The sequence below is a fragment of the Brachyistius frenatus genome, unplaced genomic scaffold (assembly GCF_029030835.1).
Source record: "Brachyistius frenatus isolate BFR_SWC_R1_liver_20210118 unplaced genomic scaffold, ASM2903083v1 Contig_88, whole genome shotgun sequence".
NCBI lineage: Eukaryota > Metazoa > Chordata > Actinopteri > Embiotocidae > Brachyistius > Brachyistius frenatus.
The window spans coordinates 887501-915378 of NW_027210687.1; the positions used below are offsets into that span (position 1 = coordinate 887501).

Genomic DNA, 27878 nt, shown 5'->3' on the forward strand with positions numbered 1-27878 from the left:
TGTTTTTTTTTTGATGATCAGCTCTAGAGGTACAACATACTTCCTGCCTCGTGAATGTTTGTCCTAATGGGGCCTTGCAGTGACAGAGACACTAAAACAGACATTACTGAGGACCGTGGATTGGCAGGTCAACCCCAATAACTCTGCTGTGTACTGCCCAGATAAGGCACATTGAAATACAGACAGCTCCTGACATGCACTTTGGGCAAAGGAGAGGCGTAGAAGCCATTGGCACAGTACACAATACATCTAACATGAATGTTAAAAAGGGGTAGCTTGAGTTCAGTTGTTCAGTGACAATCTGTGATTAAATGAATGCTGTCCACATGTAGCTAATTTACCTGGACTTGTGTTTGCATCCAGCCCAGAATACTCCACCCTAAAAGCCGGGTTTTACCAACAAAGAACACACAATCTGTTGCCCAATCATGATGGAAATCAAAAACTGGGTTAGGTTAGGTTGGGTTGGGTTGGGAGGTTGGGTAAAACTCCAGCCCATGATAGTGATTTGGCAACCGAGTATGAAATCAAAGTGTGTATTACACCTGTCAGTCCAATACAGGATACTATGTCAGTGTCACATTTTTCCTGTCCTAGTTGAATAGTACACATGTTTGACTGGCCCATTGTCTTCCCCACAGCATCAAATACTGCCGTACTGTCAAAGCCATTGTTGTCAGAGAGATACACACATGGTGCCTTTTGGCTACGGTTTTGTGACAACCTGGATGCTGAAGATGGGCGTCATGTGACAAAGTACAAACACAGGACTTTCATCCAGGAGACAGTTTTAAGTCTGTAAGAAAGCAAAAGTCAATATAAATTTATTTTAAGTAACCAAAGTTACATACCATAACATATTTAACTTACAAAACGTCCGCTAAGTAACAATTGCTTATTTAAACCCTGTGATGGCGGGCGTGGTTTGGCTCAGCTGCAGGAGGGACTGATTGAGGGAGTGGCTCAGGGAACGGTGCCTAGGAGAGGCTTAATTGGTCACAGCTGAAACTTATCCCTGATTGTCCCTCTCTGGCTGGATAAAAGGGAGTGGCAGGACACCAGATGAGAGAGAGGACAAGTTGCTATGAGGTTGGCTATGAGACAGGGAATGACAGAAATTGTGGATGTATATATTGTATGTTGGTGCTGTAATAAAACACCTTAGAGACCAGACTTCAGCTGATTATTGTCGTTCGTGCTGTGAGAACCCACCTGTGGTAAGAAGATGCATACCACACTGGCACCCAATGGGGGGCCCAGCGAGGAGACGGATGGACAGCGGAGGGGCATGCCGGCACAGCCGGTCAGCGCCCTAGGTCAGATGCTGGAAGAGATCGTGGCCATGCAGAGGAGCCAGGCGGAGGCCAACCGGCAGTTCCTGGGGGCGCTGCAGTGGTGGTGGTGCGTTCTGACAGGGGCAGAGCTACACAGATCTACCACCTCAACCTCTTAAAAGCATGGAGAGAGGCGGAGTCTGTTTCACTTGTGTCCGCGGTATCTGAGAGAGAGGAGCTGGGGCCAGAGGTTCCAAAATCGACCAATCATGCCTCTCTCCCTTTTGACGCCCACCTCTCCGGGACCCAGAGAACAGATGTTGCCCAGTTGCAGAATCAGTTTTCTGATGTGTTCTCCCTCCTGCCAGGACATACAAACCTCAGAGACTTCTCTGGGCGTGACGGTGCGGTCGCAACCCTACGGGTTACCTGAACACAAAAGAAAAGTTGTTCAGAGGGAATTGGCTGCTATGCTGGAGATGGGAGTAATAGAAGAGTCCAACAGTGCCTGGTGTAGCCCCATTGTTCTTGTTGTCAAGAAGGATGGATCTATACGGTTCTGTGTGGACTATCGCAGGGTGAATGATGTGTCACGATTTGATGCGTACCCAATGCCCCGGGTCGACGAACTCCTGGACCGACTGGGCACTGCACGTTTCTTTACGACACTGGATTTAACCAAGGACTACTGGCAGATTCCTCTCTCGCCAGAGTCCAAGGAAAAAACGGTCAAACACGGCCAAACTCCGTTTGGATTGTACCGATTTACCACACTTCCCTTTGGGTTGTTCGGTGCCTAGGTCGGGTGGTGGGGGTATGTGGTGGCGGGGCGTGGTTTGGCTCAGCTGCAGGAGGGACTGATTGGGGGAGTGGCTCAGGGAACGGTGCCTAGGAGAGGCTTAATTGGTCGCATCTGAAATTGATCCCTGATTGTTCCTGTCTGGCTGGATACAAGGGAGTGGCATGACATCAGACGAGAGAGAGGACGTGGGGTAGCAAGTTGGCTACGAGACAGGGAATGACAGAAATTGTGGATGTATATATTGTATGTTGGTGGTGTAATAAAACACCTTGGAGACCAGACTTCAGCTGACTATTGTCATTCGTGCTGTGAGAACCCACCCGTGGTAAGAAGATGCATACCACACTGCCACAAACCCAAACAATAATCTTTTTCTAAACCTAACCAAGTTGTTTTGTTGCCTGACCCTAACCAAATTGCAACCATGTCACATTTTACCCAAACCACATGATTTTTGTTCGAGAGGCAAAATGTGTAGCTGACATGGTATCCTCTAGTGGACTGAGAGGTGTACTACCTGCTTTGCTGTGATACCGGGTTAGACTTGGTGTGCTGCAGTTTAAATACATGGATCATTTTTCTCTTGGAGGATGTTTTTAGTGTTGCTCACTTATTTATACAAAAAGTGACAGAAACTGTTTTCTTTTTAGCTGGCCAATCTCACTTTGAATTGAATATGTGGATATATGATATTTTTGGGCCAAATCCAAAATCCCTAATCTGATCTCAGAAAGATGTGAAGGTGCAGAGTTTCAGAAGCCATTCAAACATCTCACAAGTGCTTATGTGCAGCTTAACACTTTCTGCTACCAGGAGTGTCAGGACCTTTTGAGGAACCCAAGCAATAACACTTGATCTATGTTCCTGTGTTCCTAAAATAGTTTTTTATTTAGATACATAAATAATGAAAACACGGAAATTTGAAAGTATTCTGTTAGTTTTGTGGATTCCTGCAAAGCTTGTGACAATGTTGACTTGCTACAGGAATTATAAAAGCTGAATTATAATTTTTGGCATTTAGTCAAATGCATTTATGTCACAACTGGACTCCAATAAAGATGCACCTGCCTCCTTTTCCTGACTTTGGTCTGCACATATAAGAAGGTGCAGCCAGGCTGTCTGGAAAGTGTCCAATGTGAAGGCATTGGGCTACCATCTGACATTGTCCTTCTGGCTTCAGTGGACCATGATGGCTGATTTACACAGGAGCAGTTTGCAGCAGAGTGTAACACTGTCAGACTGAGAAAGCACCTTCACATCAGGAGCAAACATCAGCATGTCTGGTTCTCACCTACAACGGCTGTTACTGAGATTTTATGGGCGGCTTCTCTTGACCTGTTGTCTCTGCAGCACACCTGGATAAACAATTACAAAAAGGATGTGAAGATAGGTCGTGCACTTGTATGAAACCATCTGTGGTTCATTTGAATATTAGATTTTCCATACTTAACCTACCTTTTCATTCTTTGTAACACCTGCTTCTTTTATCACAGATTAAAGTCTGACTCATGACTTTGCCACTTTGCTTACTGGCTGTCACTTCTTCTGTTGTCTTGTTGCCATAATATTAGCTTCAAAAAATATAAAGCACCCCGAATTAATTTAAACAGCAAAGAAAATACTGGATGTGCCTTTACGTTTTTATTTAAACTGTCATTATGGTGGAGTAAATAAATTAACCAAAGTAGCAGCATAATAGTTTATTGAAAGCACAGTTTTAAAAATTGATATGTTGAAGTTTATAGTTTGCTGTTTTCCTGTGCAAACATCATGTTGGACTGCTGCATACATTCTACCCTCCTTTTGACCATCTAAAGAACCAAGATTCTGCATTATGTACGCCCTCCAGCGAATAAATGAAAATGACAAATGGGTCACTGGTCAAATGTAGGCTATTGGAGCTCCATTTATGTGTCAAATCAATATCGAATGAGGATACATAGATGTTCTGATCAGGCAAACAAGATCACACACAGGAAGGCTGCACAGTATAGAGTACTACATTTAAAAGATATTGTAGGCCTACCATATAAATCCAGGTTTCATTTTGTTTTGTTATTGTATTCCTGTGGGTAGAGGGACCATATATTTTTCAGTGACTTCATGGTACACCGAATTATTACTTCCTCTTCGACGTTTCTACTTTAATCTGTATGTCCATACTCTAAGGAGGGAATTCTGCAACATCCCTGCCACGCCTGTAGTGCTTGTAAACCCCTGCAGTGTTTCTAATCTCTTTTGTTATCACTTTAATATCCTTAAAATATTTCTAGGAAGGTATACTGTATGCTGTATGCTGATTAATATTCAGATTCTATGGCTTGATGGGTCTTCACTATGATCCTATTTTGTATCACTGTAATGTTTCAGCAGGCACACTGTAATGTATTTATGATACCCAATAATGAGTTCATAGTGACCTGACTGAGCCTTATGGCATTTTTAATGTCACAATGGCATTCTGTGCCATTTTATTGCATCTTTGCTACAGGTTTGCTGCGGCATTTTGTTGTTGTACGTATAGCTTGTCCTTTCGGGAATATTATTATTAGAGCCCTTTCTTGTACAGTAGATTGAAACTTGTTTGTTTATACTCTTCATGAGTACAAGGGTGGCTGCTTGGTGCATCACTACTCAATAACAAATCCTTAAAGAGCATTTTTTTTTTTTAAAGCTGCAGATGTGTGAATAGCATGGATTTATATGGCTCATCGACACTCAAAAAGAATCAGTGAGCAGCTACCAAACACAACACACACACACGCATACGCACACGCACACGCGCATGTACATACAGCCGACTCTGCGCCTCTCCAGTCATTTGATAGTCGTTTGCCCAGTCAGGTGTGAATTGTGACTATATACCCATTTGTGAAGCCTATATTACTGCATGTAACCCCCCCCCCCCCCCACACACACACTCCTCCCTCTCTCCTTCCCTCACTCTCTGATCCCGTCTTTCCTCCATGCTCCTCATTCCGCAAAGAGAGAATCAGAGCTGAGAGAGACTGTATACAGTGGAGAGATATGGAAATATACACGACCGTTTCAGAAGAGAGAGATATTCACAAATGCTGAGTGTGCTAAGATGGATGGATGGATGGATGGATGGATGGATGGATGGATGGATGGATAGATAGATAGATAGATAGATAGATAGATAGATAGATAGATAGATAGATAGATAGATAGATAGATGCATACATGGATAGATAGATGTATACATAGATAGATAGATGCATAGGTCAGCTGAGTCATAGGTCCTAATCAGGGAGTTAAGTGGAAGTGGCATCTGACATTTGCCTGACATTTTCATGAAACCCCTCCCACCATCTGCAGGTGGGGCCCAAATACCCTCCTTCTAATGAAGTTGTGTATTTTAATACTGATTAGGTGTCTTAGAGCACCTTCAAAACTTTAAACTGGAGGGCAATTAAAACTAAATATGACATAACATTTTTTTTTTTTATCCCCCACAGGCTACATAGCCTACCTTTGGCAGTACGTCTATTCTTCCCTTTTTCATTTGTCATCACAATATTTACATTGCAATCCAAAATATGTTTTTTGGGCGGCTATTCAGGTCCCGGTGGTTGTCCAGGAAGTGAACCCTGTCGTTCAATGTGCAATGTGTGATGTCTGAGGTGATTTGTCATGCAGTTACATTTACTTGATGTATCTAATGTTGTCATGTCTTGCACTGCATGCGTTTGAACCATTGTTTTGAAATCGATCTCGTGTCCTACCTTTAACACGCACAAACGCGCACTGTAGGTCCGGCGGAGGTGTCCACGGGGAGCATCTCACGGTAGCAGAGGAACTAAAGGTGTGCGCTACGCCACCTGAACAATGCCTGTCGCAACTGTGGAACAACTTCAGTGGAAAACTCGCAGGTCGGTTACAGCAGAGAAGACAAACATACTTTAACAATGAAGAGTTCACAGCAGTGCACGTGCCTGGTTATTCATTCGCCTAAAAATAGTTTAAGCTCGTCTACATTCACAAAGTGTGTGCGCACGTGCGTGTGTCACCATTTTAATTCATCCACAGTTGCAACCGAAGGTGAAGCACTTGACATTCATGTGGCATTTCTTCACAGGCCTGTTGTTATTTTTTTTTTTTTCTTTACACCACTTATCTGCACTGTTGTGCTCCGGTTTTCCGGATGGATTGATCCCGAAAGAAATGGCTGGAGGGAGCAGTTGTTGTCAAACAGAGGATTATTTTGACCAAAAAAAAAATAAAACAGGACGGTGAAATGTCCGAGGAAGGAGGGTCAAATTGTTGTCTAACTCGTTTTTGATCTCGAACAACTCTCACTGTAGCCCGTTTAGTCTCTGAGCGACTTCCTGATGGAGCTTTAGCGCAGAGAGCAGGGGAGAGGGGGGGGGGGGAGCGACAGACCGACGGACCGCCAGTCCGTCTATCTATCCAGCTGCCCCTGCCTCTGCAGAAGCGCGCAGGCATACACACAGAGCAAACGCGAGCACACTCGGCACACACACTTCCACTCTCTCGCACACACGTATTTTACGTGCACGCCGGGGAGAGAAGGGAGAGACGTTGGGAGCGGGTCCCATGCACGGTTTTGCAGGCTGCCGGAGCCTCTAGTCAATGTGCATGTGCGTCTGTGCGTGCGTCCGGCGGCCGCTCGCCTGCCTCTTCCCTCCTCTGCGCTCCTCTCCTCCCGGGACGGGAATAACGGGATACGGGGTGCTCTGATCACACCGAGGCAGGTTGAGCCCCCACGATGTGCGGGGCCAGGAGAGATTGCAGTGGAGAATCAGCAGTATAGGCGCACACACAATGAAGATTGGATTACAACAACAGTGATTTTTATTCGCAGCCGCGCGCTCGTGAAGTGATAAAGCGGGGGGATTTCATACATTTTCTTGGACACGGTGGGAATAATTCATCACCGGAGATTCAGTGATTTTTTTTTTTTTGGTTTCTTTTTTTTATTCTCCTGCTGTGCGGTGTTCGTGAGAGTGGTCACCATCAGAGGCTGCATGGTTTCTCAGAGGAGAGAGGGGACTGTTGCAATGTCATCTCACACCACTGTTTTGGAGCTCTGTGGAAGGGAGATGCTGTAAGTACTTTACCATGTCTTTATTTCGCTCTTAATTTTGGGTTGTAGCGATCATTAACCGTACCCCTCCACCGCCACCGCCACCACCTCCCCCCTTCGCTCAGCGGGCGCCGTGCGGCTTTTTACCCACAAGCGTCCCTAAACCAAAGTGCGGCACAACACCACAGACGGAACAGCCGTCCCTAAAACACGATCAACTTGGATTTAAAGGATAAAAGGCAGGCAGTTTGAGGCGCAAACAAAATATCACAGTCTCCTCTCTCAGCTCTTACGTCAAGTGCTGTGATTTCCTATTAATTCATAAGGCTGGCGCAGTGAGTGAAGCGCAGGCAGCTTCAAAGCGCATCTGTACGGCATATACACAACAACAGTTCATCTTTCTCCATAAATTCACCTATTAACTGCATGTACATCTAAAATATAAAGAAATGAGCCTCCTTTTGTAGTTCCTCGTGCACCAGTCACCTCCCAAATGATCTCTGTATAACCACAAACAGAGAAGCAGGTTTTGCTCTAAAGAGATTAGAGGTAAAATAAAAGATGGGTGTGCGTGCTGGTGATTTCTCTTCCGAGGTTGGATAACACATTGCGGGGTTTTGGTCGTGCCACTCGTTGGCACAACTTCCAGCTCCTCTCCATCCCACATCAGGACGAACAACCAGTTACATTAACGATGTGTCAGAACACGTTGCTTACTTTTTAAGTTGTACCTTCATTTTAGGGGGAACATGTTTTGTCTGCCCTCCTTTGAATCATGCCATAAAGTGAACACGGGCTTTGGCCCTAATTTTTTTTTTTTTTTTTTTTTTTTTTATATATATATATATATATATATTCACACCGTGTGTGGATCGTCTTGGGCAGGAGTGCAGGAGACAGGCCCACATTGTACCGGTAGGGGTCGCACTTGTATTGTGTTGGCTTCATTCAATCTAATGGGGAAATCCAAATGATCCCCCCCCCCCCCCCCCCGCCCCTCCACCTTTTCTTTTCTGTTCTCCGGATTCAGTCACGTTGTTGAAGCGCAGTTCTCCTCACAGAAAAGCCCCCCTCCCCTCCCCTCCATATGTACAGGCTTCAGCCCATGGAAGGGCAATCCATATTTTTATGACACCAAAAAATGCCACCTTCCCAGATCCTACTGTAGACGTACAAAATTCAGTTTTATGGTTTTCTTGCTTGTACTGGAATATTACCTGTTCAGCAAGAGGGTGGATGTGTGTGTTTGCTCATGTTTAGGTAGAAAAGTGTTATAAAGTATTGTTGCATAATTATTTTTTTGTGCCAGTTATAAACCTTAGCAGATGCAAGAGAGAAGGGTGTAAAACAAGAACAGGGGACTGTGAGAAGATGAAAGACTGGCAGATTGAGGTTTTGTGTGTGTGTGTGTGCGTGTGCGTGTACGTGGGAGAGATAGGTGTGATTGATTTTTAATGCACCTTTATTTACATATAGATGAAGACAGTATTAGCAGAACGAAACTCTCAATCGCTTCAATCAGAGGACACTTCTGAAACCCGTAAACGGCTGAAATTCAAGTCCAGAACAGGTAGAGAGACAGATTTCTCGTACAAATCCGTGTCGCTGTTTCAGATTCATCGTTGGTCTTCATGGCTGAATAAAGCCTGAAATCACCTCTGACTGACTGTGGCCTTCAAAGATGGCATCGGAGAATTATTTTCCTGTTGTTGGAAAACAGAAACTTCACAAGACTCAGATATTTGCTTGATGATACAAAGCAAGAAGTCAAGTGACATTATCAACCCATATTGACACTGTTGGACAACGTGTTTGAATTATGGTCACCATTACTTTCCTTTGCTTGCCCCTTATGTTTTGGCAACACAAATGATTTAAATGTCATGCCCAATACAGCCAGTTGAAATTTGAATTCATAAAGAGAGACGGTGTTCTAACATGGGATCCCTGCATGTTAATTATGCAGGAAGTGACTGATGCAATTAGCTCTAAAAGAAGTGAAAATCAACGAATGTGGGAACGCACTACAGTTTGATCTTCCAATACAGCGGGAGGCAGAGGTGTGCTTTGGGCATCAGGTGCAGAGAGAGGGAGCAAAGAAACAGAGAGAGCACATCCAGAATACAATCCCAGTCAGTCTCCCCCTCTCTCTCTCACACACACACACACACACACACACACACACACACACACACACACACACACACACACACACACACACACACACACACACACACACACACACACACACACACACACACACATTGGGTTTGTAGGGAACTAAATAGGTATGTGCAGTGGGCAGACAACATGAAGCCTGAGTGGTAACAGACGATTACTTCCACTGGGCTTCTCATGGGCGTTCATGCACATGTCAGGGCACACGGAGCAGATGGCTGGGGCCTGAGAGAGAGAGATTGAATGAGAGAATGGCTGGGAGAGAATGGATAAAGGAATGATGTGACAATGGAGAGGAATGTCAGGTATATGGGGAACAGTTTGTGTATTTCAAGGGTTACTGTACTTGAAAGTTGGGGGAACTTATTATTGAAAAGAATGGTCAACATTTAAGCATCAAAGGTTGAGGTTTTTCGATGTCTAGTTCCTCATGTTGGTCTAGCTCCAGAAAAACACTGGATCCTCCATTTCCTATAATGATAATATTTTTGTGTGCTTGGTAAAAGTTGACAAGGTTTATTTTAGAAATGTGAGTAACTTGACTCATTAAAATCACCCCTGATTACATTACCAGGGCTATTTTTTCAGACTTCTGAAGGATCTTTCAGATTAACTATTAGAGTACCGTCACCAGGAAACTGACCTGTTAAATTACCAGTTCACCAGTAATCTTGGAAACATTTCTACATACTATTACAGTATTTTTTGTACTTCTAAAGTTTGCTTAGGTTTAAGGGGTGATATGTTTCACTTGACGATATTGACTTGATGATATTGAGTTTCTATAAGTGGCACTCTTTACCAAACTGAGTCTCACATCAAAATATGTAATAGCTATGTTGGTCCAAAGCGCAAAATGGATTAGTTTCAAGATAACACCTTACAAATTGTGACATGCCTAAGTTTTCTTGGCCTAGTCTTTTCTGTTGGCTTGGACTGTCTGACAAAGCTTACTGGCATCTCAGACATGTGCGCAAGGTGCCCGAGGTTTAGGATCCGAAACCACATGGTGAGGTTTAGCAAAAATTCATAGTTTGCATTAAATGTTGCAGTTCGATATAGGCACCAAAACCACTTGGTTTGGTTTAGGACAAGATTTGGCTCAAAATCAAACAAATCAAATCAAATCAAAGTAGCATACTTACCATACGTAAATATACTGTGTAAATTTACTTACTTATGTTTACATAAAATACATCCATGTTCATTTTAGCTTTCAACAGGACTTGAATATTGGTCTGCTGGGTGAAAGTCATCTGTTCTTTCCATCCAATCCCCCCTCACCTCCTCTTTACATGGACACGGTCACTCTTTCTACTCTATCACGACTTCCTTTTTTTGAAAAACTAGTCTCAAATATAGGCATCTCACAATTTTAGAACCTTTATTGTAAAACATTACATTATGTATTAAATATATTATGCAAAGTAGACCGAGGTAGCTAGGACACATTTTAATTTGGACTTGGCCTGTTTTTCTCACCACCTCAGCCAAGATGTCTACGGCTGATCATATGACTGAGTATCATTCAAATATTTGCAATTCATGTGCCAATCAAATTTTTATCAAATCCATTTGAAGAAAAAGAAAACAATACAAATTATGGTACAAATCTGTAGTTATCATGCATTTTAGTGGGGGAGAGTGTAACCCTGGTTGTTATCTGTAGCTTCAATTAACAACTGTCCCCTAAACTCCTCCCTTGTCAGTTACTACAAGACCATTCAGCGATGTTCTGGAAATCCCTCGCATGGAAGCAATTGCTTGATGCTACTATTTCCCAATGTCCTGTAAACGCCTCACATGCCCTTAGTAGACACTAGCTTGCCGGCTGCGCACAGAAAAGCTTCCTGTTACTGCAGTGCTCACAGTTTTGACAGGTGTATGGCCAAAAATGATTTTGAAATGAGTGAAAGAAGATGTTCAAGCAGAAGATTTACGTAACATAAGTTTAAACTGATTGGTTTCAATGCACAGGCTGCCACAGTAGAAGCTACGTATGTTCACTACTGTGGCTCACTGACACCAGTGAGAGTTACTCTTGTATAAATGGAGCAAAAGTTATAAGTTTTAAAATGAAAACGATTTACGTTGGCATCACAAGTTCGTACCAAATGACAAATCATTTTTCAATGCTAGATACCACCAAACCAATTCGGACGGTGCCTTCAAAGTATCAAAGTTTGGTACCAAGCTCTAGCTGCTCCTGCAAAAATTGCTTTTGGTGAACGTATTTCACTGTGCAGCCAATAATCTTTCTCAGAATGACCAATAAACCTCCTAAACACAGGTGCTCAAGAGAGGGAAAGTAAAAGCTTTAGTTTACCAGTTGTATATTGTCAATTATAAAAACTACCAAAACAAATAAAATAAAATAAAATCCTCAAAACTGTCTTATATTCTTAAAAAAAAAATAATGCTTCCAATCCTTCTACAGATGGTTAATTCATATGCAAAGGCAACCAGACCTATAAATTCAGCAGCACATTGGTATTCATACAATTTCTTTTTCTTGGTGTCTATTTTCTTCAAATGACAGAATCTCATTTTTAGAGTGAAACTCTTGAAATAGAAAGGGACAGAAGGATACAGAACTTGGGGAATGAAATTAGTTGAGAGAAATAGGAATACGGAAATGGGGGAGGGTGTGATGGCAGACAGGGAAATGGTGAACAAATGGAGAAACAAAGCTGAGTTATTTTAGAATGGAGTTATTTTTGAACTGGTCTTTGTATAACTGGGCATATGTCTTGGGACAATTATAGAGTGGGGACACAAATACAAACAATAGAGCTTGATAATGTACAACAGTGGACTAAAGGATAGATCAGGAAAAACAGATAAAAGATGGAAAGAGGGGTGATGAAGGTGGAGGTGCATTACAGTACAATTCAACTGTAACAGGCGTGAGGGAGCAGATGCAGACACTCGGCCATTTGCTAATATCCAAAGCCAGTAAACAACGAACAATGAAATAACTCAAACAAATTGTTGGTAGTTAGCTGGTAGGAAGAGGCTGCTGAACAAACTGGGATCGAGACTTAGACCTTCGAATCACTTTTCCTAATTAGAACCTGCCTAGATAGTAAAGGAATGCTTAAAAGAGTGTAAAATTGTTAATTTTGTTTCTTGATACAAATTTGCAGTTTGCATTGGTGAAGTGGGTGATTGTGCATTTCTGGCACATGTCTGCACCTGTTAGTGAGATCCCATCTAAGCTCTTCTGATAGTCATTTTGGTGAACGTTGTTCAGTATCTTCACAGAACAGTAATTAACTGAAATATATATTACACAGTTACAATTTTGGCAGCGTTTGGTTGAACCAAATATCCTCTGTTTACATCGGTTGAACTTTGCTATGAAATGGACCAACATTCATAAATGGATGGAGAGATTGGCAGAGGAAAGGTGAGCACATGAAATGGGAAGAAAAAAAAAAAAAGGACGGATAAAGAGGGGTGGTTTTGAGGATACACAGAATACCTCAAGGTTTGAAAAGCCCCGGAGAGAAATTGAGAGATACCCCGGAGGACTGAGTAGTTTTTAAGTCGATGCAATATGGTAGCAAATGGTTGAAGGTTGAAGAAAGATGGACGGATGAAAGCAGAAGGAATGATGAAAGGAAGGATGGACAGATACATGAAGGGGCGTTGAATGAATGTTGAGTAATGGAGGAGCTAGTGAGGGATGAAAAAAAACATATATTACAGGATAGTTTTCTATAAACTAGAAGGTATGTGGATATACAGTATATATGCACACATACGTCCTCTGGGCCGTTGCACAGTAAAACATACACATCATCCCCGGTTTCAGCCATTCTGACCGTGACTGTAAATAAATCATAGCCATAGAACGTGTACACTATGTTAATTTAACTTTAATGCAATTTAGGGAGATAGAAGGAAGAACAAATGTGACCGCAGCTGTAAATGCAATCATATTAATCATCATGTAAAGAGACTGCTGTTGAATTATTAACTCGTGAAACCTAGTTTTGTATGGATCTAAAGCATGGGCTTTGTGATGGGCTGGATTGTGTGTGTGTGTGTGTGTGTGTGTGTGTGTGTGTGTGTGTGTGTGTGTGTGTGTGTGTGTGTGTGTGTGTGTGTGTGTGTGTGTGTGTGTGTGTGTGTGTGTGTGTGTGTGTGTGTGTGTGTGTAGAGTGTGTTGTCTGATTGAACACTCAGGGAAGAATTTAAAAAAGCAAACAAACAAATGTATTTCAGTTTCTTATAAATTCATCAGTGAGAATTATATTTTGAAAGACTTGATATTATAGAGTGTTTGTTTTGTGCCTTGTGTGAGGTAGGAAAGGTGTGTGTGTGTGTGTGTGTGTGTGTGTGTGTGTGTGTGTGTGTGTGTGTGTGTGTGTGTGTGTGTGTGTGTGTGTGTGTGTGTGTGTGTGTGTGTGTGTGTGTGTGTGTGTGTGTGTGTGTGTGTGTGTGTGTGTGTGTGTGTGTGTGTGTGTGTGTGTGTGTGTGTGAATTGTAGCCAGTAGTATGGATGTGCCTGCCAAACATCATTTACTGTTGTGGTGCCAGGAAACGGTAGCTTTTGTGTGACGACAAACTGCCCAATACGATTTGGCTGGGGAGGCCTCCTCTCTTGCTCTCTCTCTCTTTTCCCCCTGTCTTTCTTTCTCTCTTTCTAGACATAGTACTTCTTTTTTTTCTCGCTGCATTGCGTTGACTTCCTGTTTTTTTTATTTTTTTTTAAGCTTTTTTACTGCCACTTCCTTGTTTCAAAAATAACCCCATAATGCTCTAGAGTTGAGACAAGGAAAAAGAGGAAAACAAAATGTACTCTTTTGTTCGTCAGATTTTCACACCACCAATTTGGAAGTGAAGGATAATTTTGTCAGCGATGGACTGGCTTGTTACTATAAATACCATTTTACATCAAATTGGTGCCAGTTTGACCCCTTTTTATAACTCAGGTTTTGCCAAACACGATTACTGTGGCTACCAACAGTGAAAACTGTTTGTGTGCATATGTGTTTTCTCTAAAACACTTTGCAAGTAGGATACTGCAGGTTTTTCTGTGGTCTAGTAGCCATCCATTCCTCAATTCATACAACACATAAGAAAAACATGTCTGTACTGGATGGGCATTTCAAGAAAAAAAAAAACTATTCGATATTTGACAGGAACTGGCCGAATGTTATTTGAAGACCTTCCCACACACACACACACACACACACACACACACACACACACACACACACACACACACACACACACACACACACACACACACACACACACACACACACACACACACACACACACACACACACACACACACGGAGAGAGGAAGAGTGATAGAGGCTCACTCAGCCCCTAAATTTAGGTTCAACAAATGCCATCAGCTTCAAAACTTCTCACCTTGGTCAAAGCGGATGGGAGGCATGTCTTTAGCTTCGTCTTTGAAATGATGGCTTTCTCTGCTCTGTTTGTCTAACATCAAACTTCCTGTGTCTGGTGACACAGCTAGTCATTGATTGTTGCTCTGTGTGGATGGACCGTCTGTTTGGTGCTTCCTTCTCAAATGACATAGCTGTGGACTCATGATATGCTAACTGACGTAATTTCCAAATTCCTCAAAAGTTTTTGATGCATGTTTTTGTTGTTTGCAACTAATATCACAGCTCCCCTCATGTTTTACCAGAGTTTGGTAGTAATTTGTTCCTCTCATAAACTCTATATGGAAATGGTCGTAGCCTCTGGATCTGAAAAGTGAAGCCAATGTGGAAGTGACATGAAGTTCAGTATCACCAAGGGCCACTGGGGGCTGGATCCAAAAAGCATCTGCCTCCATAGACTCCCATTCAATTTATCTAATAAAATACAAAGTGAATACATTTTTTTCACAAGTTATTATGGTGTCATTTGCTAAATTCACTGAGTCTAGTTAGTTTTCTGGCAGTCCATCTGAAAATAATCCCATATTTATTAGACGGGAGCCGTGTTTGGCGACATGTCTGTTTGATTGACAGACCTTTGGTGTAGTCAGGTTTCCGCAACAGGTGGGTGGGCGTCGTCTCCTCAGGTTTCCAACCAGATTGAGTCAGATCCACCTCTTGTTCCTCCACAGCTCGACCAAATATGGTCACTCCTGGCTCTAAAAAAAACAAGATGGTGTCGGCCAAAATGCCAAACTTGAGGCTACAAAGATAACAAACCAAAGAAAGTTGGACTTTACATTGGACATCCTGGATGTCTGCTTTGGAAGCTGGTCATTGATCAGCAGCACAAGAGACTGTTACACTCTTACAGCGTGAACATGTGGAAATACATGAAAGTGAATCAGGAGAGAGATAATCACTTGACTAGTGTGGAGGTATGATGCAGTCAATGCCTGCAATGCAAATACATGCCCGTCCTTTAAAATTAAATTATTTCGCAAGCCTCCAAGTAATCCCACAGCTTTTTGGTAAAGGAATCTGACGACTTCTTGACAGAGACACTAGGAATCCATTAGGCATCAGTGCTCTTCCCACAGAGAATGGACTGAGATTTGGATGATTCATCCTCCAGTCTCTTCAAACAGTGTTTCTGGTTAGTTGGGCAGGGGGGACAAGCAGTCCTCTGCTTGTTTTTAAAACACAGGATGACACAGTGAGCCCACATGCATTATTCAGCTCACAATGGTGCCTTCCAGTGGAGTCTCAATTTCATTACAAAATCACAAGGTATGACAAATCCTAGCCCACAGAAAATAATCTAAAACCACCATCATACTTGGAAATAGACAATGCAGACACTACTTCCTCTCTTTCTCTGTAGGTTTGAACATTCATGGGCAATTTTATAAAATAAAAAAGTATTTTATGTTATTTCTTATCTCAAAAGTATTGTGATTTGAAGACTCATTGAAAAGTTGATGACAAATGAGAAACTCACAGGGCTCATTAAACAGCAGTTGGCAGGCGTATGTGACACAGAGAATAATTTGGAACAGGTGGATGCTTCACACCACAACCTGCAAAAAGACCAAAGCTTGAAATCAGAGTACATACTCCTGCTCATGTTTTACTCAGTGTTTTATTCTAATAGTGAAAATATACATTTATTGTTTGCATTTAGTTCCAGGACTGCATCCAAATACACATACACACAGCAATAATATATAAATATAATAATGCGAGTATGTCATTAAGATCATAAAAAAAAAAAATGAGCAAAAAACGCTTTAATGCTGGTAATTGTGAGGTTCCTCTCATCAATCCAGATCTGCACCAAAGACCATTTACTCTGTTGAATATATTGTTAACAAAGAAACAAACTGACAACGAAACATGTGTCACTCTATTCTACCATCTGCCTATATGACAATATGCTTCAGTGGTTGGCAACACGTGGATGTCTTGCTATGTTTTTTACCCTGTTGTTCGTCACTCATGTTAATGTGCAGGAACGTTGTAAATGTGACAAGTTTCCTCTGAACTTGCATTCCCAGAGCTTAAATCTGCCTTGAACAGCGGCAGAATTAACGACGACTCCTGTGAATCAACGGTCGGTGAAAAAAAAACATGCAGTCCTGTCAGCAAATCCATAAATCGTCACATTATGTGACCATGTATTTCATGCCCTTATGATTTCGCTCACGCTCTGCTGTTCAGCACACCTGCTCATACAGTATATCTTATGACACATGATGATGTTTTATGCTCTCTGAGCACACGGTGTCCAAGGAGGCCAGTCAGTGCTCTCTCTACTGGGCGAGGGGTCGTGTAAGTTGTGATGACGGTGGGATGATGTCACTGTTTTTCTGTTTGATTGGTACAGAGCAACCACCATCATCACCTTCTTACCTCTACTCACTAATGCTGTTTGTACACATTATTCTACATAAATGTTCATCCCCATGTCCAAGGCAGTGCTACTTCAAAAACACAAGAGAACACTATCTTGCATCCCAAGCTATTTATAGCACTCACTTGGTTTATATTAGCCTGTTCTTTTCAGCCTTTATGTAATTTGTGTCCTACTTACCTCTCAGAAACAAACTGATCTGTGCGTGTATCTGACAGCTGTGTCACCACTCTGTTCATAGGATCTCATGAATATAAGGAAGAGCTGCTCAAACCAACGTCAGCGAGATGAGACAGGTGCAGCAGACTTCATTAAAAACACTATTTAGCTTTGTTTTGTTTTATTACCCATTCACATCAGTGTTTCTAGATGGTTGAGAATCGATTTGTTAATGTCACTTCTTGTCATACAACCTCAGCAATGTGCTTGCCAAAGGGTGTCCCTTCCATGAGGCACTAAATCCAAAGCCTTGGTATGACAGTGGCACCTACTAGCTTTGTGCACTGTTTAACTCTTATGCATTCATTTTAACACTACTGAATCCATGAAAGTAGGATTAGTGTAGTGAGGACACAAATTTGATTCATTTTTGGACTCCTGTTCGGGGTCTTTGAGTTTGTCCAAATTTGAAATGCTGATTATTTGCAGTAGGAACTAGACTAAGCCATTCAAGCAGCTCTATGACGCTGCAGGCACTGCAGTGCTCTGAGTTTTTTTTATGTTAGCCGGTGTAATGTTTATCATGTTCATAGTCCAAGTAGCACTAAAAGCAAAGGTGATAATCTAAGTGTGAGGATGATAATAAAATTTGTAAGCCTTATCGTTCGCATGGCTTAGAATACAATTAAACTACAAGGTGCAATCAAAAGTTCAGAGATTGTTCCTTTTCCTGGGTTATTACAGAATGTTAATTACGTTCGAATTAATTTTCAAGTTTCAAAAGAAAAAAGTGACAATCCTAGCAACTATTTCAAGTTCCCTCAATTGATCAGCATCAGCACCTGTGTTACACATGTTTTTGTTACCACAGTTACATGCACATTTACAATTTCACCAAGGACTTGAAACTCGCGCAGAGAAGCCCCTCAATTTTCTTGTCAAATCTTTGGGGAATAGAAAACGGCTGCAAAATCTGATTGAGTGGTGTTGGGGTGTGGAAATTGTGTTATTTTGGGCTTTAAAGTCGCACTTTTTCAATATGTTGTGAGTGTGCGCATTATAATGTTGGAGAACCCAAGTGTCATTGTGCCCAAATTCAGACCGTTTACACGAAATGTTTTCCCCCGGACGCCGTGGATTGTCAGAGTAGAAGTGTGAGGTGTTGGTAGTTTGATCCTGAGGGACACATTCACAATGCACCTCACACTTCTACTCTGACAGTAAATGCAAATGTCAAAGAAAACCCACTCAGTTTCGCTCCAGACCTGACATTCCTTCCTCGGTCTTGGACAGTGACGTTCTGCCCCTCTTGAAACGCAACTTTCATTCAAAACACCTCGGACAGGTCACTGCTTCATTGCTTTAGATTTTCTAAAACGTTTCAAGGTTCACCATTGCCAATTTCCAGAGTTTAATTCTAAACTCGAACTCTTTGCCGAAGTCCACGGTGAAATCGCAAATGCGTATGTACCAGTGCTGATGTTGAACAAGCGACATAACTTGGGACACTTACTCCTGCTCTGTGTGCCTTACTGTGCTGCGTTGTTTGTGAGCAACAAGAACAGTCTCTCAACTTTATCATTACACCTCATACTTTGGGTTATAATGCTTGAAACATTTCCCCAAACTATATATGAGAAAAACTTCCACACCATAATATGAAACCCAAATTGCCCACCATTATGTCACTCTCGTGCGTGCGCACACACACACACACACACACACACACACACACACACACACACACACACACACACACACACACACACACACACACACACACACACACACACACACACACACACACCTTTATTTATCTGCCTTGTACAACACTGCAAATGGAACCACAAGTAAATAAAAGTTCGGTAGTGTTTGTCTGTTCCTGACACTCCTAGAATCCCCTCCAACTTGTGTCAACTTTTGTTAAAACTTTGGTGTTTCAGACATTATAAATGTCTGCTTGCCTCTTCTGAACAGCACAGCTTGCTCCTGAATCATCTGATTCCTAGCAGTCGTGACCATGAAGTGTATAATGTTAGTCATCTTCTTTTTCTCTCACCCCTCCGCAACTTCCTCCCAAGGCCATCTTCCTCCTTTCAAGGTTTATGTTTTTAATAAATTTACAGAGAAGAACTGGAATGAAATGAAGTAGTTGCTACCTGAATGTGTGGGATTTAAGAGGTGTGCATTAACAATTTATCTTCCCTGCTATTTCTCTCCCTCTTTCCACTCCTCTCTCTCCATTCTCGTTCACTCTTTGATCTGTCTTCATCTCTTCTGTCTTCCCTCATCTTCCCTCCATGCAGGGGATGAAGTGGTTTGGCAGTATGTCCCTCAGCAGCAAAAGGAGTAAGAGGAGGAGTAGAAGGAGCGGCGGTTGTAGCAGTAGCAGTGGAAGTAATAGCGTGCTGCTCTCCTTGGCTCTAATGGTGGCGGTGACCCTGATTGCCGACCCCGCGGTGGCTCAAAAGCAGCGAGGTGGAGGCGGCTCGGAAAAAGTGCCGGTCCTGAACATTGCGGTGATCCTGGGACGCACGCGTTACATCTCTGACCGGGACATCCGGGCACTGTGGAGCAAAGAGGACCCCATCGACGTCAATGTGGTCACGCTGCTGGTCAACGAAACTGACCCGAAGAGCATCATCACCCACATGTGCGACCTGATGTCTGGGACCAAGATCCACGGCGTGATCTTCGGGGATGGCACCGACCAGGAGGCCATTGCCCAGATTTTGGATTTTATTTCCTCGCAGACGCTCATACCCATCCTGGGCATTCATGGGGGGTCGTCCATGATCATGGCTGATAAGGTATGTTGGAGTCATGAATGTGGGTGATTTAGTGGAAGAATGTGTGACTATGAATGTTGTGAAATGCAAGGTCGGGTATGGACGGAATGGATGAACAAAGTTTGTCGGATTACTTGGTTTCGAGTGGCTCGACCAAAGTTTTTTCTTTACATATTTTCCTGTTGCTGCTGTCAACAAGCCTGTAAAATCAAACTCTTACCAACTGCAGATAAGTTTTAGCTGTTAACTGTACCTTACAAAATATCACTGCAGTTGGTTTCTAGAGAAAAAAGGCAGAGAGTGGAACCTGGCTAGCGCTGGTAGAAAGACATGTTGCGGAGGAAGATAGCGGGGTAGGAGGATGAGGTAAGTATCTGCAGAGAGGTGTTAGAGGAATGGGTGGAAGAAGAAAGTCTGGAGAAGAAAGTATTTGAAAAGCAAGTGGAGGACAGGAGGAAGGCCAGAAGAATTGATGCGGTGACTAAGGAGAGAAGAGCGAGGAGAGAGATGGAAATATAAAAGGAGTGGGTGTTGTCGTAGTCCATAACACCAACTGTGCGGTGCAGGGAGCTGTAATCTGGGAAATCTCCACTCATTGTGTAGGATTCCCTCAGACAAGGTACACGAGTCTTGATTGGTTCCCTCCTTTGAATAGGCGATGCCCCCTCGCCTGCCAATCACTTTGAACCCTGAATGGGAGCCGACGAACGGAGCGTGATTGTGTGGATTCTGGTGTCAGTGCTGAGCTCCTGGAATTCGTCAGTGTCACAATGGGGATATTCTTAACTGTGGTATTTGCCCAGAAGATCAAAGAAGGCTTACTAGCAGGAATGACAATTGAACTGAAGTAAAGAACACATTCAGGCTACAAAATAATGCAATGAAATATCAGTGCAACCCCTCCTGAAGCAGAACATCATCCAGGTCCAATACCAACCACACCAAGTGCTAATGTCCAAAATAAACAGTTAATTGTTCTTTATAGACTAGCAATTTGCAGCCTGATTATTAGTTATAAATATTCTACCACCTTCCTCAGTTTAGCCTTCCTAGAATTCACCAGAAAAGAGGACAAAACCACTAAAGGAGGTTCCCATATCAATTTTGTAAAGCAATATTAAGCAACATAAATCCAATAACCTGCAGCTTCTACAAATGTAAAGCTGACAATGCAGAGATGGATAGACATGATAAAGTTCAGAGCAGCTGCACTAGATGAACACAGACATTAAAGTGAAAAGAGACCTGTGCACATATAAAATGTGTTCCTGTGGATGGTCACCTCTGGACAGTGAGTGACAATTGCACTGCATTTTTTTTCTATCGTTCACAAACTGCGAGCCTCAGGTATGACTTTACCCTCGCTGCCCTCTGACACTCAGCCAGTGAACATGCTGTACATTTGCACACATTTAGATGTTCATTCTTTTATAGATGTTCTCTGAGGGAGGTTGAGGGTGTCACCTCTCCAGACACGGAGCTCGCTGGAGCTAGTTTTCACTGATTTTCTTTCAAATGATTTGAGATTTTAAAGAATGTTCACGTAGAAGTAAAATTACAGATTTTTATAAAAAGTAAGCGTTAGTTTTTTTTTTCACAAATTAAATGAGATACATTTTTCATTCATTCCACCCCTGCTTACTGGAAAGTATGTTAATCAGACCAGCATTAAGGATGCTTAAAGGCCAATATGTCATTATCATGTAGCTGGTGATGCAGTACCTCGGTTTAATTACTGTAAATAAATGAAACGATCATGACTTCTTTTTTTAGTGCTAATGTTTCTCAACAGTACGACCACACTTCTAAATCCAGTGGATTTAGAAACACGAGGGCCATGAAGTCGGAAGAAGAAAATTCCCCCAACCTATAGCGCCCCGGGTCTGTGTTTGTCTTTTCTGCTACATTCCCGAGGATATATTATGTTTCTGTAAACACCTCTCTCTTTGCTCAAGATCCTGTTGTTTAACAGAATCATAACTCTTCATCAGAAAAACAGCATCCTTCTTCCTATTTCATGCCTAAAAGCCATCTTTCTGTCTGATTTCCCACCAAATCTGACGCTGTGACCCGCAATAAAACATGTAGAAGAGTAGAGCCTCTCAGCGAGGTTCTTGTTCGTTTACTGTAAATATACAAATCTCTTCAGGTTGCTGTGGTAATGGTTTATTGATCCTGTAATGCTACATGTGGCACCTTTTTTAAGAGAGGGGAGGGAAGGGAAGGAGAGAAGAGGATAAGCGCTGGAGGAGGAGGAGGAGGGGGAGGTGTGCGTTGGAATAGAGGAACGAAAGGGTGAGGGATAATCCCTCATCTTGACCAGAGGTGATGTTGAGTGGGAAGGGAATTACTGGCTGTCCTGATTGGCACCTGCCGAGCTCCACCTATTTCAGGAGCATACACACACACACACACACACACACACACACACACACACACACACACACACACACACACACACACACACACACACACACACACACACACACACACACACACACACACACACACACACACACACAAAGTTGTGTTTTCATCACTTCAGAGGACATTACATTGACTTTCATTTTCTGGAGACTCTCTCAAACCCCTAACCTTAACGATGTCTATCTTAATCCTAGCCCTAATTCTAAACTAAACCTAACATTACCCTAAACCAAGTCTTCTTAATGTAATCACCTACATCTTGGGGAATTTATTTTTGTCCTCAAAAGGGAGGCAGTTCTCCACAATGTGATTGTGTAAATAGATTTATGTCCCCACAACATACGAGCACAGGCAAACGTTATTTCCCCTGTCAGGAAGTGTCACTCAAACAGCAGCGATTCAGCTCCTTGACAGCACCACTATTTCCTCTTTGGTAACATATTAGGAAAAAATAATCCACTTTAAAGTGCTCAGCCCCGCATTTTGTCTTCTCTTTGTTTTGCCTCACTGTATCTGGAGCTTCCTGTCTGCATGCTGCTCATGCCAGGTGCACATGCCTCTTACGTTTCACCACAATTGTGCTTATACAGGCTCTTTTATAGCTCGAGGTTAAGATATAATGTATGCTTCTGTTAAATGAAAACCTTGTAACTTATGCATGGTAATTCAGACACAAAACTGTGACCGTTTTCTTTTATTCCCCCCCGGGCTCGCAAAATGTGTTAAAAGACAATTTGCAGCGTGTCAAATTTTTGTCCATTTTTTTTTTTTCTGGACATATTAGGGATACAGAATATTTTCACCCGATAACAGTTAATGTACTATGAGGATTTTCAAAGCTATTTTCAACCAGTTCTGTCTGTGATGAGTTACGTCTCTGACACGGCTGCCCGAGTGAATTGGCGTCGTTGCTACACATCCCACTAGTTGCACCGCAGCGCATGTCAGATGCGGGTTGCCGCAGTGCAGCGCTGAAGATAGGCGGCTAGTCTAATTTTGGTGGAAGCCGCTCAGAGACCGCTGCAAGCTGAACAGAGCAGATCGGCTGGGCAGGAAGTCAGTCAGAGAAAAACCAAGAGAATCCGGTCAATATTCAAAATAAAACACCAACATGCAAACTTTTAGTCGTAAAACACATCACTACATCACCATCCACTCCCGCTTTCAGTTTGGACAAGAAATGCGTTCTCTTCCCACTACAGACACAATATGTGAAATAATTACACAATAAATTGACTAAAACACAGCTGGCTGTGCTAACTTTGTCTGCAGGCTGCAGCACAAATTAGGTAATGGTGAAAATAAATACAAAACGAACAAAAAATAATCTATTTAACCACGTTTACTCACGATAGAAGCACAACAGTCAAGGAAACATAACGTAGTCAGGAAGTAGGATAAAACGGGCAGACAAAACGCTTCTCTTCTGAAACGCTCCCAGTGGGATTTGAAGGTATGCAGAGGATGAACCTGCGTAGTCGAATATACTGCTCACAGTTGTTGTTCAACAGAATCTTATACATCAGGAAATTGAGGTTGGAGGTTCAGTCAAGGAAGGCTAAAGAGGTGATAGGAATAAATGCTGGACTGCAGAATTTATGATATGATTACAGGTCCTGATTCTGTTACATATTCATAATCACAACATGTGTGATACTCACCTCACACAAAAACAACAACAGTGAATTGTGTTCAGAAGAATCTTGTCCCTCACTAGTGAATCTTCTTCCTTGTAGTGTTTGCGTGCTGTCCTCTCCCCTCCTTTAAAGTTTATATAACTCCTCACCCTCTGTAGGTTAAAGTTTATACGTTTCCCCTCTAAAGTAGCGGAGTCTTTGTGCCGCCTTGTTCCATGCAGATTTCCACTAATCCTCATGTGAAATATGACGAGAAGCTCGCCTCCAATGATTATGCCTTGTAAGACCCTCGGTGTTTGTCTATTCACGATTACGCCTTCGTACTTGTGTGTGCATAGACGTGCGTGAAATTTCCCCTGCAGAAATATGCTTTAATGCCTTTACTTTGCATGTTAATGTGTGTGTGTGTGTGTGTGTGTGTGTGTGTGTGTGTGTGTGTGTGTGTGTGTGTGTGTGTGTGTGTGTGTGCATGTGCTGGCGTGTGTGCGTGCGCGTTTCCTTTTTGCCTGTCACTTTGAGGCTAAATCTTTCGGTGCTGATGACTTCCATTCAAAGCCATTCCCACATCAACCTCCAGAGAATACTATCAGAGAGCTTCCCCATTAAAATTAAAAAAATTAAAAAAGTATATACGTCTCATATCTTCTCTTTCTTCTCCTTTCTTCCTCTGTCTTCCTCCCGTCTGCTCGTGCTGTCCCTCTATCCCATCTCTCCATCCTTCTCTCTGCCTTTCATTCCTGTTTGTTAATTAGATAAAAGTTGCGGCATCTCCTTGTGTTAGTCCCTCCCATTCATCGCTCAGCCTTTGTTGAATAATGCACACTTGCCTGTATTGAAAAGAATACATTATTGATTAAGGAAAGACATGTCTTCCCTTGCTGCAGTCTAAGCATTTCAGCTTGAATGTACCACCCAAGCAAAAAAAAAAACAGTACAAAAGTACAAAACCTTTTATTTTGTTTCCATTTCTGACATTTTTGACCTTTATACATGTATTACTTTTGTTTGCAGCATTGCTCTTCCCTTCCTGTGCTGCATGGACTTTCTTTTTCATTCCTTTCCCAGGTGTCGTTGTGTGGGAGGATGTCTGTCACGGCTTGTTCGTTGGCTTCATGTAGTTCTCATGCTAAATGTTTGTCGACATGCGCAGAGGTCAGTAATGGCAACTGGATTGTGTCGGTCGCGAAACACTTTGATCTGTTTATTCCTAAATCTTGCCTGCCCCAATTCAGAGCTGCCTATCAACACGTCCGCTCGGATCCGTCTTCTCTCGCTGCAGCTGTTTTCTCTTTCTTCTTCGTCCCCCTTTTTTTTTTTTTTTTTTTTAAGACCACGCCACATGAATTATATCATGGTCTGTTTGCACCAGATGTGTTAACAGCAGCGATGGGGAGATGTCCTTCTGTTTTGCCTCTTGAAGAAAAACAAACACTTCCGAATAACACAAAAAATGTTCAAAGACTCTGAAAGTATTGTGATGCTCTTTAATGTTTCTCTGCAGTGTAACACTGGAGGCGTGAGTGTGTGTGTGTGTGTGTATGTGTGGTTTCTCATCACTCCTGCCTTCGCTCTGTTCAGTGATCTCACACACGCGCACAGTGCTTTTATTTCAGAATTCATCCCCGGAGCAACTTAAAAATTACACTTCATTCACAGAGGTTGATTAATTAATTATTCAGCTATTCAAAAAAAGGAATATTGTGCCTGATGCATAGTGGAGCACATATTTCTTATTCTTCAAGTGCTCAAGGGTGAGTGTGAGACCCTAAGATTCGTCTTCAAGAGCCTCCATCCAAAGAAAGGACTGGTTTTGAATTAGGTGAAGTCTTTACCTGTAGCTGCACTCGGCTTCCTCACACGCTACCACCCCCATACGCCAATCAGACGAAGGCCGCTTTAGCCTGGTGCTCTAATGAAATCAAATCGACTCCATCCATTACTGACGTTGCGTTGTCATGTTAGTGGACGTCTCGTTGGGCTGAAGGTTATTTTGTGTCATTTTATTCCCCCTAATCAATCAGCGGTGAGCGACAAATCCATCTCTTGACATCATTGTGACTCAGGAGGCAGATTCCTAATTGCAGCGTCTGTGGTTCGATGCCCGCCTACCACTGTCCACATGAACTCAAAAAGAAAGCTCAATTGTTGTACTTTGGATCAAAGTCCGTTCACCATTTGAGGTTGACACTTAAACTGTGGTAGCAGTTGGTAGCAGGCTTTAATTTAACCACTGTCAAATTCATCAGAAAATATGTCAGTTTGAAGGCATTTCCACACCTGAAAGTCCAGGTGAAAGTCGTGTTTTTGTTACATTGTGTACATTTGATTCGTTTTGTTTTGTTTTTTCATTGCAATTTTGCGATCATTAGAGGACTCTGCATGACACACCTACGACCTCACACCTAACATTGATTGGTTTGTAGACGGCATGTGTCTGACGTCGGCGTATCGTTATTTGGCTAGTATCTTTTCCACTTGTAATGGAGGGAAAAAAAAGTTACATTGCCACTATATTATTACTTTTATCATAGCATTATGACTGGCACCTATTTTCCTCTAAGAAGAGCGTTTTGATTTCTCTGTCTGACCAAATTAGTTAAATACTCTCCCATATGCTGCAACAGCTCATTTGTACTTTTTTCCTGTTATTTTCCTTCTTCTGCTGTTTATTGAGTGATGATACGCAGCCTAATTTTTCCGAATTTGATCCGAAAGACCGAATCATTTGAAAAAAATTGTTTTTACACCGCAAACAAAGCTGACCATGGTTCAATTAAGACCGAGACTATCTCTTTTGATCGCTCAAAACTGTGGTCCTCTGGTCTGGACTTTGGTCCGAGACGCCATTCACACCTGCTGATTCTGTTCAGACCAAACTGAAAAGTCTGAAGTTCCGGACCAAACCAAGGAGATGTGAGACACTCTAAAAGTTTTTATGTTTGTTTACTTGCAGAAGTGTTTACACATTTTTTTATTTATTTTTTTGCCCGGTAGTTTGCTAGCTATCTTTTGGGGGGGAAGAAAGAGAGAGTCCTTAATCTTAATCATTCTTAGTTAGCCTCGACGGGTCTTTTTGTTCTCAGACTGGAGGAAACTATCGATAGTGGGAACTACACCAAACCAATTTAAATCCCTAAATGAATCCGAGATCTCCCTGTAACCCGGCTGAGGTGTTTTAACCAAATGAATATCTACAAATAATGATTGTGGCGGTGAATGTCCCAGCGTATTTCTGGTCAGAGTGAGTTTTTGTGGTGAAACATTCCAACACCCTGACTACTGACCTCACTGTCATCTTTAAGTAAAGCACACACTGTCATTGGATGGATGCCCTGCCCATAATTGGGACTGACAGCGTTGCATGGTGATACAAAGGGAAACCCTCTATCAGCCACCGTTACTCAATGTTTCCATTCAACTAATTAGACAATGACGCACAAACTGTGTACACGCGCCGCGAGTGTATTTATGTAATTTATTGATCCATAATAGTGAGATTTGTCAATCGATCGCAGGATTGTGAACAGTATTTCCTGGTCCTTCATATCAGCACTACGCTCTCTGTGTTTGTGCCTGTACTTGATGTGCGAGTATGTCATGGCAGCTGGTGGCCGGAGACTAGTGGCTGAACGTTTTTTTTGTTTCTTTCTTTTACCAACTAACCACACACACACCTGATGTAACTTCCAGCATTAATGTAGTAGATTTGTGGGTGTGTGGTGTTAC

General features: G+C 42.4%; 1 protein-coding gene across 2 annotated transcripts in view; it reads left to right on the forward strand.

Moving 5' to 3' along the window:
* Window positions 1-6531: 6531 nt before the first annotated feature.
* The window catches only part of grin2aa (glutamate receptor, ionotropic, N-methyl D-aspartate 2A, a), a 163800-nt gene continuing 142453 nt past the window's right edge, over window positions 6532-27878 (forward strand). Inside the window, exons 1-2 of one of the 2 annotated variants that reach the window (XM_069710002.1) lie at window positions 6532-7165; window positions 19606-20109. In XM_069710002.1, the coding sequence (XP_069566103.1) occupies window positions 19609-20109 (501 nt within the window). In that variant the 5' untranslated portion in view covers window positions 6532-7165; window positions 19606-19608. Of the gene's footprint in view, window positions 7166-19599; window positions 20110-27878 lie in introns of those variants that run through there. The other variant, XM_069710000.1, reaches the window with a different exon arrangement.